The sequence below is a fragment of the Lissotriton vulgaris genome, chromosome 1_1, assembly GCF_964263255.1.
Source record: "Lissotriton vulgaris chromosome 1_1, aLisVul1.2, whole genome shotgun sequence".
NCBI classification, from domain to species: Eukaryota; Metazoa; Chordata; class Amphibia; order Caudata; family Salamandridae; genus Lissotriton; species Lissotriton vulgaris.
Genome location: NC_141685.1, coordinates 1,103,336,380 through 1,103,351,153, shown reverse-complemented (window position 1 = coordinate 1,103,351,153; position 14,774 = coordinate 1,103,336,380). Strand labels below are relative to the sequence as shown.

At 50.1% G+C, this 14,774-nt stretch overlaps 1 protein-coding gene across 2 annotated transcripts in view; it reads left to right on the top strand.

The window, feature by feature from the left end:
• Window positions 1–14,774, top strand: part of LOC147748681 (A.superbus venom factor 1-like) — a 1,130,076-nt gene that overhangs the window by 454,201 nt on the left and 661,101 nt on the right. For both annotated transcript variants that reach the window (XM_086963555.1, XM_086963554.1), the window contains exon 18: window positions 1,030–1,141. In XM_086963555.1, coding sequence (XP_086819681.1) covers window positions 1,030–1,141 — 112 coding nt within the window. The remainder of the gene's footprint in view (window positions 1–1,029; window positions 1,142–14,774) is intronic.

The window sequence follows — 14,774 nt, the reverse complement described above, 5'->3', positions numbered from 1 at the left end:
AGGTTTTTCCGTAGGGCAGCGCAGCCGGCCTTCCTGCTTCGCATCCCTACGGCAAAAGAAAAGGGCAGGAATGCACCGTATCTATAAGATATGGCGCATTCCTGTCCTTTTCCACTGTTCCGGCGCACAGTGGGCTGCCGAGCCCCAACGCAGGAACCTTTGCACCATGGTGGCAGGGTGCCTGCCTTGCGGGGATGATTATTTTTGTCCTGGAATGGAAACCTCTCTGCACAAAAATAATCACAAGAGGCTTTTCCTCTTTCAACATCTGCTGCAGAATGCAGCACACATAGAAAAAGGAAAAACGAAGAGAAATAAAGATATTTCTCCCCGTTGTGCCTCCCTTACGCCTCCCCTGGGGAGGCGTAAGCTTTTTGCACTGCCTCAGATTCATCATTTCTTGTAAATCTGGGGCAGTGTCAAAAGGCCATCGATTTTGCTGGGAACGCCCCAGCAACACTCATTGCACGCCCCTTTAACGCAGAACCCTGCTTTAAAGGGGCTGATATTTATCAGGCAGCATTAAGCAGAAAAAAAGTGGCTTAGTCCTGCCTGATAAATATCATGCAGGCTTCTGCGCCACGGAACGCCACAAAAAGTAATGTTTTGATGGTGCAAGGGGCCTCATAAATGAGGCCCAGAGAGTTTATTGGCTATCACAAAATCCCAATTTCGAAGGAGGAACAGAGAGATTTGCCCACAACTTCACAATCTGGCTTACTTGAAAAAACAGTATTAGAACTCCTGTTTCAATGAACCGTCAGCTAACACTTTAAAGACTAGGCCACCTCTATAGAGTGAATACATGATATTTACAGTTTCACACACGCATCACGTTCTAGTGGAAAGTCCTACTTTTTCCAACCAGTCTCTGAAAGATGAAAGCCTTACTTCATCTGACAAGTACTTGAATCTGAACACCTCGCCCTATAAAAAGAGAGACATCATTAACTACATGGAAAAAAAGAGAACGAATCTGATGTTTGCGGTTCAGTCTTTTCTTGACCAATTTTTATTTTATTCTTCCAGGAAACGTTGAAGAAGGATATCTAGATGATGAAGACATCTTCCCCAGGACCGAGTTTCCGGAGAGCTGGTTCTGGAAGGCGGAGCAGCTGGTAGAAGCAGCAGATCCAAATGGGTAAGACTGCTTTGATATTTAGATGCCAATGCCATCAGCTTATCACCAATACTTCACCTGCAAGTGGGAGCTCACTGTTTCTGAAAGTGACTGTGGGCACTGCATGCAACAAGTCACTTTCATCGATAGCTCAAAAGCACAGCCACTGCTGACGATTTCTTCAAACTGATATTTATTTCCTTTTGCCACTTACTGTAAACAACATATTTTCCTCGGAAAAACAGACAGACCACATTACTTTTCTACCAATCGACATTAAATGTACCTGCAAGATTTGTTTCAAACAGTCTTTGGTATTTTATTTTTCAGCCACCAATGCGATGTGTAGGTAAACTACAGGATCCTTCGCACAAGAGTCCATTAACAGCCTGCAGGTGGACAGGGAGCATGTCAGCTATAGCATCCATCCCAGTATACTAAATCACCTGGCTCCTTCCCTTACATCAATGCAAATTCCAACTGTACCCCATCTCGCCTCATCTCCTCGTCACTTTTGAGCAGTATTTCTGCATGAATAACACAATTAGGGCTTTGTGGATTTAGATAACGTGTCTCTTCAGCACTATCCCAACAATAATTGCGCATATAATAAAAATATAAAAACATGGCATGATCAAAATCTCAAATTAGGTTCTAAGTTATTGTAAGAAATTAATGTTCCTACTCTAGCACAAAGTACCCAAAGTATACTAGAATAAGTATATTTGTTTCAATAAACAGATGTTTAAAATATCAAAGTTGTCCATACCATCCTATCAACCCATATACCCAGCCCTTAGACCCAGGTCCTACTGATGACCCCTGGAATACTATAATATTGATCGCCCTGTTGATCCTGACTTGGAACACTACGCACTTAGGAGATCTCTCCCTGATGATACCATGGCCTATCATACTGTCATGGACAGCAGCATGTCATAAAGTCAACATGCACCTCAATCAGGAGGGAGAGGACTTCCTAGTGAAGACTCTGTCCAAGTCCGAACATTCAGTGCAGTTCTTGCCCATGCTCAAGGGCATGCTGAAATTCGCCCAGGAGAACTTCATGGACCCAGTTAAAGGAAATGTAATCCTGTGTAGGTGTGAAAAAAAAGCCCTCACCTAGTGACCGTATACACATCAACAGCCAGGTCTCCCTGACCCTTTGGTAGTCCACACTGCCTGCTGGAAGGCCTTCCTTCATGTCACGGGTGATGTCCTGTCACCTGTTGAGGATGGTAAACAGATCAATGTAGTAGGCAAAAAGGTAGCAATTGCGGCATCCAAGCACTGGCACATAGGCAACTCTGTCGGGTTCCTTTCCAGATATGAGATATACCAGTGAGAGGAGATGTAAGAACATGTCATACATCTCCCAAGGGATTTCAGGAAGAGAAAGAAGGAGGTAGTTGTGAGAAGTTGGCCCGATATGCAGCGTTCGCTATTCTAGCGACCGCTATGTATCGTTCCAAACGACCCTTATGATGATTGGTTGTAAGTCAACCTATAGACCAGCTATCCTAGTAGCGTGGATACGAGCAGTCTAAGGCTAAAGACTCGAGAGGGCGTGTTAAGCCAGCTGTTTACCACACATGTATCCCTTGAACACCCAGTGAAAGGACACCACACAAGTGTTATGAAAATAAACGGTATATTTATTTAAGAATCATAACAGCCCTGTACTCTTTATGAGGACAGGGTACTAAGCACAAACCAAATCTCTTAGGAAAATACTTCAAGTGCACAATTAAAACAAGTGTCCGAAGACACGGGAAGTTTAGTGGTCTCGGGCGGACCCGATAAGGCAAGTCGGAAGCGAGGGACTCAGGACCCTAGAGTAAGGAGGCTATGCAGGCACCGAAATGCCGAAGTTACCTAGCCACGAGGGCTGCGGCTGCACAAGTCTTACAGGCGTCGGGGGTCTTCGCTGACGAGCCAGGAGCCGGAAGAAAAGGAGTTGCTGGCCGGCGACCAGTGATGAATAGTTCGTAGAGATCCAAGCCTGGATCAGAGATCGATGATACCTGAAAGCAGAGGGGACCAAGTTCGTACTACTAGCCAGTAGTCAGAGGGTACCAGGAGGGCACCGGTTGGCCGTCACCTCAACCAGGTGAGTGGGCGACGCTAGGCTCTGCAGTCTCACGGACCAGGAGGCGTTGTCGGCGACCAGGATGGAGGTGCGAGCTGTCCCACGAAGGATGATGCTGTCGGCGTCGCTGGGCCCAGGATTGGGGCCACAAGCCTTGGCAGATCTCAGGGCCACGTGGTAGGCCTAAGATGGCGTCTTGAATGGACCAGGAGGGTCCGGGGTGCTCCTCTCGGAAAAGGGAGCAAGGGCCGATCTGGAGCAACCAGACCAGAAGAGTTGTTTGTCGGTCGTCGTCAAGGAAGGGCACAAGCCAGCGGCTAGTGACCGGACAACGTGCTGAGCAGCGAGCAGAAGGGCCCCACGCAGATCGTGGAGATGCTGGGAGACTGCACTTCGGTGCTGGAGCGGCTCAGGGTCGGGGCTTCTCGGACCCCAGAGCACTCACCAGAGAATTGCTTCGATGGTCGTGCTGGTTAAGAGCGTGCAGGTTCTGATGATGGCCGGTCCCTCGAGGTCTCGTCGCACCCACAGATCACAGCTGAGCTGATGACGTGGGTAGAGGTCAGAGGTGCCAGGGAAGCCGGTTCTCGTCGAGCTGGGCCGTCGGATTCCTTGAGGAAGGACTTACAGCAAACCGCAGAGTTCTTAGATGGTGCCCGCTGATGCAGGGTGACTACTCCTTAGTCACAAGGGAGAAATCTTGAGAAGAGTCTCGAATGTCCTTTCGTAGGAAGTAGTTCTTGATTCAAAGATGATCTAATTTGGAAGGGTCCCCGCTCCGGCCTTTATTCTAAAGAAAGGGGTGGGTACATGACTAGGTCCTGCTCTAAGGGTGGGACCAGGAAGGGGGATAGTTACACCCCTCTCCCCTGCCGGACTTTCCCCAGGCCAGGGCTGGTGCCCCTGGAACTGGTTCTAACCGGCAGATGCGTAGTGAGCACCGGGGTGCCACTCCGTAGTCACCTTCTCGCAAAAGCCCTACCTACCCAGAATACACAAACCCTGTCTGGGACGGTGCGAACACCGCCCTCGACAGGAAACCCTTTGTCCAAGCTCTCCTCGCTGGAAGGACTCCCAGCAGCAGGAGGTCAGACTCGTGTCTGTGGTGGCAGCATCCATTTTGTGGAGCTGAGGCTTTAGTTAACTTTAACCGGGGTTCACAGTTACGTACATGTCGTGTCCCTCTAGAAGGGCGGAATGCTAACCTCGTCGCCAGAATTGGTGAGGGGGCAGCATCCCGATTCGTATGACACCTTACTCGACATGCCTTGATAACGCGACACCGAAGTTACCGATGTGGTACGCGTTATCATGGAACAGCCATTGGGTCTTGATTCCGCAAGCTGCAACCGGGCTCGGCTCAGGCCAGAACCTAGTTCACAGGAGCCCACGCACTCTGCCTTCAGGATTGTCAAGGCCTGCCATAGGAGTGACTGTTAGGAACTCGGGTGTCCATTGTATGGTTAGATATAGAGCTACTATACCTAAAGCAAAGGGTGATTACACGACTTTGCCCCAGCTGTCATGCAGCCAGTTGTGTCAAATTTAGGAGGCCAGCCAGGGGTGGCATAATACATGCTGCAGCCCCTGGCGGCCCTGGGTACACCTATGCCCTGCGTTACGGGGTCTGATAAGGTGGCCCAGTACCAATTGGTAAATGCACCTAGGGTACATATCGTAATTTAGAAAGAGAACAGCCAGGCTGTGGGTCTGATTGGCAGGCCCACAGCCAGAGAAAGTCGTAAACCAGTGAAACAAAAGCAAAAAATCTGGGTGATCATAGGATTGCAGACCCTACTCTCCTACATGACCCCCCCCCCCAAACGTCGGAACAATAAGCTAACCTTGACCAGGTGAGTCTTCTTGTTCTAAGTGGAAATATCTGGAGAGCCCATCGGCATTGCCATGATCAGTACCAGGTCTATGTTCCACTGTAAAGTCCATCCCCTGTAGGGAAATGGACCACCTAAGCAGTTTGGGGTTTTCACCCTTCATCTGATTTAGCCATAAGAGGGGCTTATGGTCGGTCTGAATCTTGAAGTGAGTGCCAAACAAGTATGGCCTCAGCTTCTTCAGGGCCCAAACCACAGCAAAGGCCTCCCTCTCAATAGCTGACCAATTCTTCTCTCTAGGGGTCAGCCTTCTGCTTATAAAAGCAATGGGCTGGTCTTGACCATCAAAATTCAGTTGAGAAAGAACAGCTCCCACACCCAACTCAGAAGCATCTGTTTGGACAATGAATGGTTTGGAGTAGTCCGGACTCTTAAGGATAGGCGCCGTGCACATGGCCTGCTTTAGGTCATCGAATGCTTTTTGACAGCTCGCTGTCCACTGAACCTTCTTTGGCATTTTCTTGCTTGTCAGTTCGTTTAATGGTGTCACGATGGAACCATAGTTCCTGACAAACTTCCGGTAGTATCCAGTCAGGCCCAAGAAAGCTCGAACCTGAGTCTGGGTGGTTGGAGGAGCCCAGTCCCTGATTGACTGTATTTTGCTCTCCAGTGGCTGAACCTGGCCTCCACCTACAAGGTGGCCCAGGTATACAACCTGTGTCTGCCCTATCTGGCACTTGGTGGCCTTGATAGTGAGGCCTGCTGCTTGCAGAGCCTCTAACGCTTTCCGCAGGTGGACCAGGTGATCCTCCCAGGTGGAGCTAAAGACAGCAATATCGTCTAGATACGCCGCACAGAAGTCATCCAGCCCAGTAAGGACTTGATTCACCAACCTTTGGAAGGTGGCAGGTGCATTTTTCAGACCAAAGGGCATCACCACGAACTGATAATGCCCACCAGGGGTAGAAAATGCGGTCTTAGGCTTGGCGTCCTCAGCTAACCTGATTTGCCAATACCCAGCTGTCAGGTCAAATGTACTTAGGTAGTTGGCCGAAGCCAATCTATCGATAAGCTCGTCTGCCCTTGGTATTGGGTGGGCGTCAGTCTTAGTGACTGCATTGAGACCCCTGTAGTCTACGCAGAACCTCATCTCTTTCTTACCGCCCTGGGTGTGAGGTTTCGGCACTAGAACTACGGGACTAGCCCAAGGGCTATCCGAGGGTTCAATGACTCCCAGCTCCAACATTTTCTGCACTTCACTCTTGATGCAGTCTCTAACGTGATCAGGCTGCCGGTAGATTTTACTCTTGACGGGCAAGCTGTCACCAGTGTCAACCTCATGGGTGCACCAATCGGTCTGACTGGGTGTTAGAGAGAACATATGTCTGAAAGACTGAAGAACCTGTTTACAGTCTTTCTGTTGATGTTCGGAGAGGCTGCCACAAAAGACAACACCATCGACCGATCCATCGTCAGGATTCTGAGTGAGCAGGTCGGGGAGAGGGTCACTCTCCTCTTCCTGTCCCTCATCTAGGGCCATGAGCAAACTCATGTCCTTCCTGTCGACATATGCCTTGAGCCTGTTGACATGAAGCACCCTGTGGGGGCTCCGGGGAGTTCCCAGGTCGACCAGGTAGGTGACCTCTCCCTTTTTCTCCAGGATGGTGTAGGGCCCGGACCATTTGTCCTTGAGTGCTGCTGGGGCCACTGGCTCCAACACCCACACCTTCTGTCCGGGCTGGTAAACAGTCAAGACAGCCTTTTGGTCATGCCAAGCTTTTTGGAGTTCTTGGCTGGCCTTAAGGTTTTCAGATGCCTTCTCCATGTATTCAGCCATCCGCGAGCGGAGGCCAAGCACATAGTCCACTATGTTGGCTGCAGGCTTTTTGAGAGGTCTCTCCCATCCTTCCTTCACCAAACATAGGGGTCCTCTCACAGGATGCCCGTACAAAAGTTCAAAAGGGCTGTAGCCAACCCCCTTCTGTGGGACTTCTCTGTAAGCGAATAAAAGGCAGGGGATCAGGACGTCCCATCTACGCCGAAGCTTTTCAGGTAGTCCATGAATCATCCCTTTGAGGGTCCTGTTGAATCTCTCAACAAGCCCATTGCATTGTGGATGATAGGGTGTAGTGAACTTGTAGTTGACACCACATTCCTTCCACATAGCAGTTAAGTAGCTCGACATAAAGTTTGCAGCTCTGTCGGAGACGACCTCCTTAGGGAAGCCCACTCCGGAGAATACTCCAACTAGGGCTCTTGCCACAACAGGTGCTGTAGTGGTCCTAAGGGGAATAGCTTCAGGATACCTGGTGGCATGATCCACTGCCACCAGTATAAACTTGTGCCCTGATGCTGTTGGTGGTTCCATGGGACCGACGATGTCGATCCCCACCCGTTCAAAGGGCACCCCCACCACAGGCATTGGTATAAGGGGGGCCTTTGTCGTGCCACCTGACTTACCACTGGCTTGGCAAGTGACACAGGAGCGGCAAAACTCCTTTGTATCTTCGTTCATATGAGGCCAGTGAAAGTGTGAGACAAGCCTGTCCCACGTTTTTGTCTGGCCTAAGTGACCTGCTAAGGGAATCTCGTGGGCCAAGGTAAGTAGGAAACCACGCTGAGACAAGGGTACAACCAGCCTCCTGGTCATGCCAGGCTTGGGGTCTCTTGACTCAGTGTACAGGAGTCCATCTTCCCAGTATACCTTGTGGGTACCTGTGGCGTTCCCAGCAGCCTCAGCAGCAGCCTGCTGTCTGAGGGGTTCAAGAGAAGGGCAGTCTAACTGGTCCTTCCCCAGATCTTCCCTTGAGGGTCCCCCTGAACCCAAGAATTCAACTTGATCAAGTTCGAACTCCCTAGGCTCAGCTTCCCTCAATTCCTGTAGGTCAGCCTCCTCTGAGACTTGATCCACGACCTGGGGCAAGGGGGAAGGCGCAGCCTTAACCCTACCGCTCTTTTTCTTGGGAGGTGTCTGGTCCGTTGTTCCAGGATCCAGCACCTGTTCAGTGGGGCATTTCCTGACCTGTGACCTGGTCACAGCGAACACATGTGCTGGCAAGCCTAACATTTCCATGTGAGTCCGGTGCTCCACTTCTGACCATTGTGATGACTCCAAATCTTTGCCCAACAAACAGTCCACTGGGAGGTCTGAACTAACTACAACCTTCTTTTGGCCAGTTACCCCTCCCCAGGAGAAAGCTACAATTGCCATACTGTGATTGGTAGTGACATTGCTTGCATTGGTCACCAGGAATTCTGTACCTGGCATGATCTGTCCAGGGTCCACAAAGTTAGGTGTCACCATGGTGACACTGGCACAAGTGTCCCTATAGGCCTGAGCCATTTTTCCATTTATGAAAGGCGTCTGTCTGTATTTGCCCAAAGTATTGGGACTTACGTCAGGGGACATATCCACATCCCCTGTACTGACAAGGACAGCCTGAGTGAGTGTGCCAACTAAGTTGTCACGCCCCTCAGAACCCAGGGTTAACCCTACTAAACCCTTGGGAGGTGCACTACCACTGCTGGCTGTACTAGGGGGCACAGGTGCCTTAGGGGCTGCAGTGGCAGGAGTCTGCCCTCCTCCTTTCTTGGTGCACTCACTAAACCAGTGAGATTTACTTTTGCAGTACTGGCACCATCTTTTGGATTGGCCTTCTTTCTTCTTTTGGGGAGCCTGACCCCCACCCTCTTTGGGTTGTTGGGGACCTGTCGAAGACTTCTGGTCATTTTGTTCCCCCTTAGAATCTTTACCCTTCTGGTCTGCTTTCTTCTGACCACCTTGATTCTGGCCCTGGTTCTGTTTAACTCTTGTACGAACCCATCTGTCTGCCTTCTTTCCCAATTCTTGGGGAGAGGTCAGATCCGAGTCGACAAGATGCTGATGCAACACTTGGTTCTGACAATTGTTTAAAATTTGCTCTCTCATCATCAAATTATACAATCCTTCGTAATCAGTAACCTTACTGCCCAGCAACCAGCCTTCAAAAGCCTTAGTGGCACAATCGACAAAGTCAGACCAATCTTGAGACTGCGTTTTCTGGGTATCCCGGAACAGCACCCTGTACTGCTCCGTGGTTAGGCCAAACCCTTCGACGAGTGTATTCTTCAAGACGTGGTAATTATTAGCATCCTCTACCCTTGTGGTGAGGAGCTTGTCTCTTCCTTTACCTTCAAAGGAGAGCCACAAGATAGCTGCCCACTGACTCTGGGGAACACCTTGCACAGTGCAGGCCCTCTCCAAAGCAGTAATCCATTTGTGGATGTCGTCCCCTTGTTTAAAGGGGGGCACTATCTTACCAAGGTGTTTCGTATCAAAACTCCTTTCCCTATTGCTAGGTATAATGCTGCCACCAGTGGGGACTGCCCCACTTAACTGTTGCTCTCTAGCAAAGGCAAGCCTCTCTTTGGCCAGGGCAAGTTCTTCCCTTTCAATCCTCAGATTAGCTGCCCTTTCCTTAGCTTCGTACACTCTCTTCTGAGGGGACGTCATCCCTCTTTGAGAAGAGTTGTGAGAGCCATTGGTTTGAAGGGATCTGCCAGAGTCTCTTGACAGAGATCGGGCTCGTCCATTCCCAATGTTAAGCTGACCTGATAGTGGCCCCGGGGGTCCCCCAGTACCACTGTCATGCTTGCTTAAGTTGGACCTGCTTAGTCTAACGACTTCTACCTGTCCCTTATCTGCCTCATCCCCAGAGGGATCCTCATCCTCATCATCCTCCACATCTTCGTTCTCAGTTGCGAGGTGGATGAGGTCAGGATCGTCTCTGGTTCCCTCGAGGGGAGGCATGTCTCCTTCTGGATTAGAAGAGCTGGGAAGGGTCTCAGCTTTTCTGGCATCATAAGTCTCCAAGAGACCAATCAGAAAGGACGTTGTGGGGTTAGACCCCTGCTTGATCTTCCTGGAGTGACACACTTGTCTTAACTCCTTGAAGCTCAGCACAGTATATCTTGAAGGGATGACCTGTGGAGGGTCAACTGACACAAGAGGAGACTCAGAGTTTCCTCCTTTGTCCGACATACTGTTTCTAGTGTGGTGTAAGTGATGCACCTACCTACACTATGTGTTTACCTACTGATCCCTTGCTAAGAGTTGCAGCCAAGGTGTGCTAGGCCTTGAGGAGCTGCAACAGCTGGTTCAGTAGAACTCAGAGTATTCTAAGCTTAGTTATATGTACTAACAGTACTTATGTGATCTTTCAACAAGATATTCTTAGGATACGTGTGGTAAAACAACAGCAAGCTCAAATCCCAACCGCTGCCCACCAATGTGAGAAGTTGGCCCGATATGCAGCGTTCGCTATTCTAGCGACCGCTATGTATCGTTCCAAACGACCCTTATGATGATTGGTTGTAAGTCAACCTATAGACCAGCTATCCTAGTAGCGTGGATACGAGCAGTCTAAGGCTAAAGACTCGAGAGGGCGTGTTAAGCCAGCTGTTTACCACACATGTATCCCTTGAACACCCAGTGAAAGGACACCACACAAGTGTTATGAAAATAAACGGTATATTTATTTAAGAATCACAACAGCCCTGTACTCTTTATGAGGACAGGGTACTAAGCACAAACCAAATCTCTTAGGAAAATACTTCAAGTGCACAATTAAAACAAGTGTCCGAAGACACGGGAAGTTTAGTGGTCTCGGGCGGACCCGATAAGGCAAGTCGGAAGCGAGGGACTCAGGACCCTAGAGTAAGGAGGCTATGCAGGCACCGAAATGCCGAAGTTACCTAGCCACGAGGGCTGCGGCTGCACAAGTCTTACAGGCGTCGGGGGTCTTCGCTGACGAGCCAGGAGCCGGAAGAAAAGGAGTTGCTGGCCGGCGACCAGTGATGAATAGTTCGTAGAGATCCAAGCCTGGATCAGAGATCGATGATACCTGAAAGCAGAGGGGACCAAGTTCGTACTACTAGCCAGTAGTCAGAGGGTACCAGGAGGGCACCGGTTGGCCGTCACCTCGACCAGGTGAGTGGGCGACGCTAGGCTCTGCAGTCTCACGGACCAGGAGGCGTTGTCGGCGACCAGGATGGAGGTGCGAGCTGTCCCACGAAGGATGATGCTGTCGGCGTCGCTGGGCCCAGGATTGGGGCAACAAGCCTTGGCAGATCTCAGGGCCACGTGGTAGGCCTAAGATGGCGTCTTGAATGGACCAGGAGGGTCCGGGGTGCTCCTCTCGGAAAAGGGAGCAAGGGCCGATCTGGAGCAACCAGACCAGCAGAGTTGTTTGTCGGTCGTCGTCAAGGAAGGGCACAAGCCAGCGGCTAGTGACCGGACAACGTGCTGAGCAGCGAGCAGAAGGGCCCCACGCAGATCGTGGAGATGCTGGGAGACTGCACTTCGGTGCTGGAACGGCTCAGGGTCGGGGCTTCTCGGACCCCAGAGTACTCACCAGAGAATTGCTTCGATGGTCGTGCTGGTTAAGAGCGTGCAGGTTCTGATGATGGCCGGTCCCTCGAGGGCTCGTCGCACCCACAGATCACAGCTGAGCTGATGACGTGGGTAGAGGTCAGAGGTGCCAGGGAAGCCGGTTCTCGTCGAGCTGGGCCGTCGGATTCCTTGAGGAAGGACTTACAGCAAACCGCAGAGTTCTTAGATGGTGCCCGCTGATGCAGGGTGACTACTCCTTAGTCACAAGGGAGAAATCTTGAGAAGAGTCTCGAATGTCCTTTCGTAGAAAGTAGTTCTTGACTCAAAGATGATCTAATTTGGAAGGGTCCCCGCTCCGGCCTTTATTCTAAAGAAAGGGGTGGGTACATGACTAGGTCCTGCCCTAAGGGTGGGACCAGGAAGGGGGGTAGTTACACCCCTCTCCCCTGCCGGACTTTCCCCAGGCCAGGGCTGGTGCCCCTGGAACTGGTTCTAACCGGCAGATGCGTAGTGAGCACCGGGGTGCCACTCCGCAGTCACCTTCTCGCAAAAGCCCTACCTACCCAGAATACACAAACCCTGTCTGGGACGGTGCGAACACCGCCCTCGACAGGAAACCCTTTGTCCAAGCTCTCCTCGCTGGAAGGACTCCCAGCAGCAGGAGGTCAGACTCGTGTCTGTGGTGGCAGCATCCATTTTGTGGAGCTGAGGCTCTAGTTAACTTTAACCGGGGTTCACAGTTACGTACATGTCGTGTCCCTCTAGAAGGGCGGAATGCTAACCTCGTCGCCAGAATTGGTGAGGGGGCAGCATCCCGATTCGTATGACACCTTACTCGACATGCCTTGATAACGCGACACCGAAGTTACCGATGTGGTACGCGTTATCATGGAACAGCCATTGGGTCTTGATTCCGCAAGCTGCAACCGGGCTCGGCTCGGGCCAGAACCTAGTTCACACGAGCCCACGCACTCTGCCTTCAGGATTGTCAAGGCCTGCCATAGGAGTGACTGATAGGAACTCGGTGTCCATTGTATGGTTAGATATAGAGCTACTATGCCTAAAGCAAAGGGTGATTACACGACTTTGCCCCAGCTGTCATGCAGCCAGTTGTGTCAAATTTAGGAGGCCAGCCAGGGGTGGCATAATACATGCTGCAGCCCCTGGCGGCCCTGGGTACACCTATGCCCTGCGTTACGGGGTCTGATAAGGTGGCCCAGTACCAATTGGTAAATGCACCTAGGGTACATATCGTAATTTAGAAAGAGAACAGCCAGGCTGTGGGTCTGATTGGCAGGCCCACAGCCAGAGAAAGTCGTAAACCAGTGAAACAAAAGCAAAAGATCTGGGTGATCATAGGATTGCAGACCCTACTCTCCTACAGTAGTGTCTGAGGGCAAACCATCTTGAAAGCCTCCATTCGCTGTGTGCATGATGCAGTAGACACAGCCTCCTGAGGCATCAACACCAGCGTCCTCCTCAGGTGGTACACTTTTCTTTGCATTCTGAGGTTAAAACCTGAGGTCCAGCAGCACCTCCTCAACCTCCCACTATCAAGTATCATCTTTTTGGCTCCCAGGTTGAGGAGATGCTTGAGAAAATAAAAACAAACACAGAGATTGCAAAATATGTGGGTGTCCTGGAAAATTTGACTACTGTGGGTTCCCTTTGTAAACAACAGCTCCAGGGAGGAGACAAGGCCATTTCACCGGACCTGCCTCAATCTTAGCACAAACTTTTTACCAGCATGCAGGCAGAGACGATGTATACCAAGGATGCATACAGGGATGTGGTGTCTTTCGCCGTGAACCCAAAGACAACAGGGACACCTGTAAGTGTTTAACTGCCAGAACCTTTATTCCTCAGCTGAGCTTGGTAAAGACTACCTTCCATTTCGTTCTCGTACCCCTTCTAGGAATTAGGTACTTTTGACTCCTCCCCCTACCCTCGGGGTCCTTCCCTTTTCCGAGGCTCATCCACTTCCAGTCGCGGTCCCAGTGCCAAATCCTACATCTTCACCCTTTTAAAACACCATCTCAACCTCTGCTACAGCACTTACATCTGATCAATCAGTTGCCTCAGTTGGCTCACTTGTCGACCCAACTGAGTGGTCACACCCACTTGGTGTGTTGGCAGATTGGAATCTCTTCATGCATTGATTGTGTCATGAAGAGAGTCCAGTGTGACGCGAGACACCGTCAGGCCACTCACCCTTGAAGGTGGAGTCATAATCTGCTTGAAATGGGACACATTCCAGGTGATGGATTTCCCACTGCAGGTCGCTGTGACCATGCTTCCTTTTCATGTTTGTTATAATCCTTTTTATTGAGGCACCTGAAATGGCTCAGGGTCATATGGAGTATCCGCCTTCTGTTGTTGTTTAACCACCACCCAGTCTCCCAGGTTGGGCATGGCCTCCTGCACCCAACACTTTGTCTCGGGGTACGTCTTCATTCTTTCTTTCTTCTCCTTGTCAATGGACAGGATCTGGAGGGCATCCACTTCTTGCTTGGCAGTCCACTCTGGATTTTTTGGTCCTGAGTGCTTGTCTGAACAGGAGAGTTACAGGACTTTCTCCTGTGGTCAAGTTGTGTGCGGCTCTATAGACATGCAGGCCTTGACACAAGGCCTGCTCGATCGTTATTCCTTCAGCTGTGGCCCTCTGTAGAGTTCTTTTCAAGTTGCTCATGAATCCCTTAATGATTCAATTAGCTTGGGGCCACAGCGGTGTGATACAGCGGTGTTCAATGTCTAAGTTCTTTAGAAAACCTTTGCACTCTTTGCTGGGGAATGGTGGGCCGTTGTCTGATTTCAGTGTTTTTGGGAGTCCCAACATTGCAAATACGTCATCTAGTGAACAGATTACTTTCTCAACCCCAATGGAGGACAACACGTTGACCAAAAGAAAATAAGAGTATTCATCCATCAATACTGAGAGATATTTGTCAGGGGTGAGGGGGCCAAAAAGTCAACAGCTACACACTCCCACAAGTTCTCAGGTAGGTCAGATATTGTTAAGGGATGTTGTGTAGTTGTTGAGTTTTGGCAACTTTGCTGTACCGTGTCATCAAGTTTTGGAAACCAGAGTCTCTTGCATAGCGCTCATTTGCTGGCTACAATTCCTCAGTGAACTTCATACATCAGCTCTATTACTTGTTTCTATAGACTCTTGAGTATTACTATGCATGATCCTCTCAGTAAATTTCATTCTTGTGTCACTACTAGTTCTTCCTGTTTGTTGCGGAATGCCCTTATTTCCTTGGTAATATATATATGCTACAATGGTTCGGATACACAAACAAAAAATGAAAAACAATAATGATTTTGCACGATAATCAAAATACATAAATAACGAAACAACAC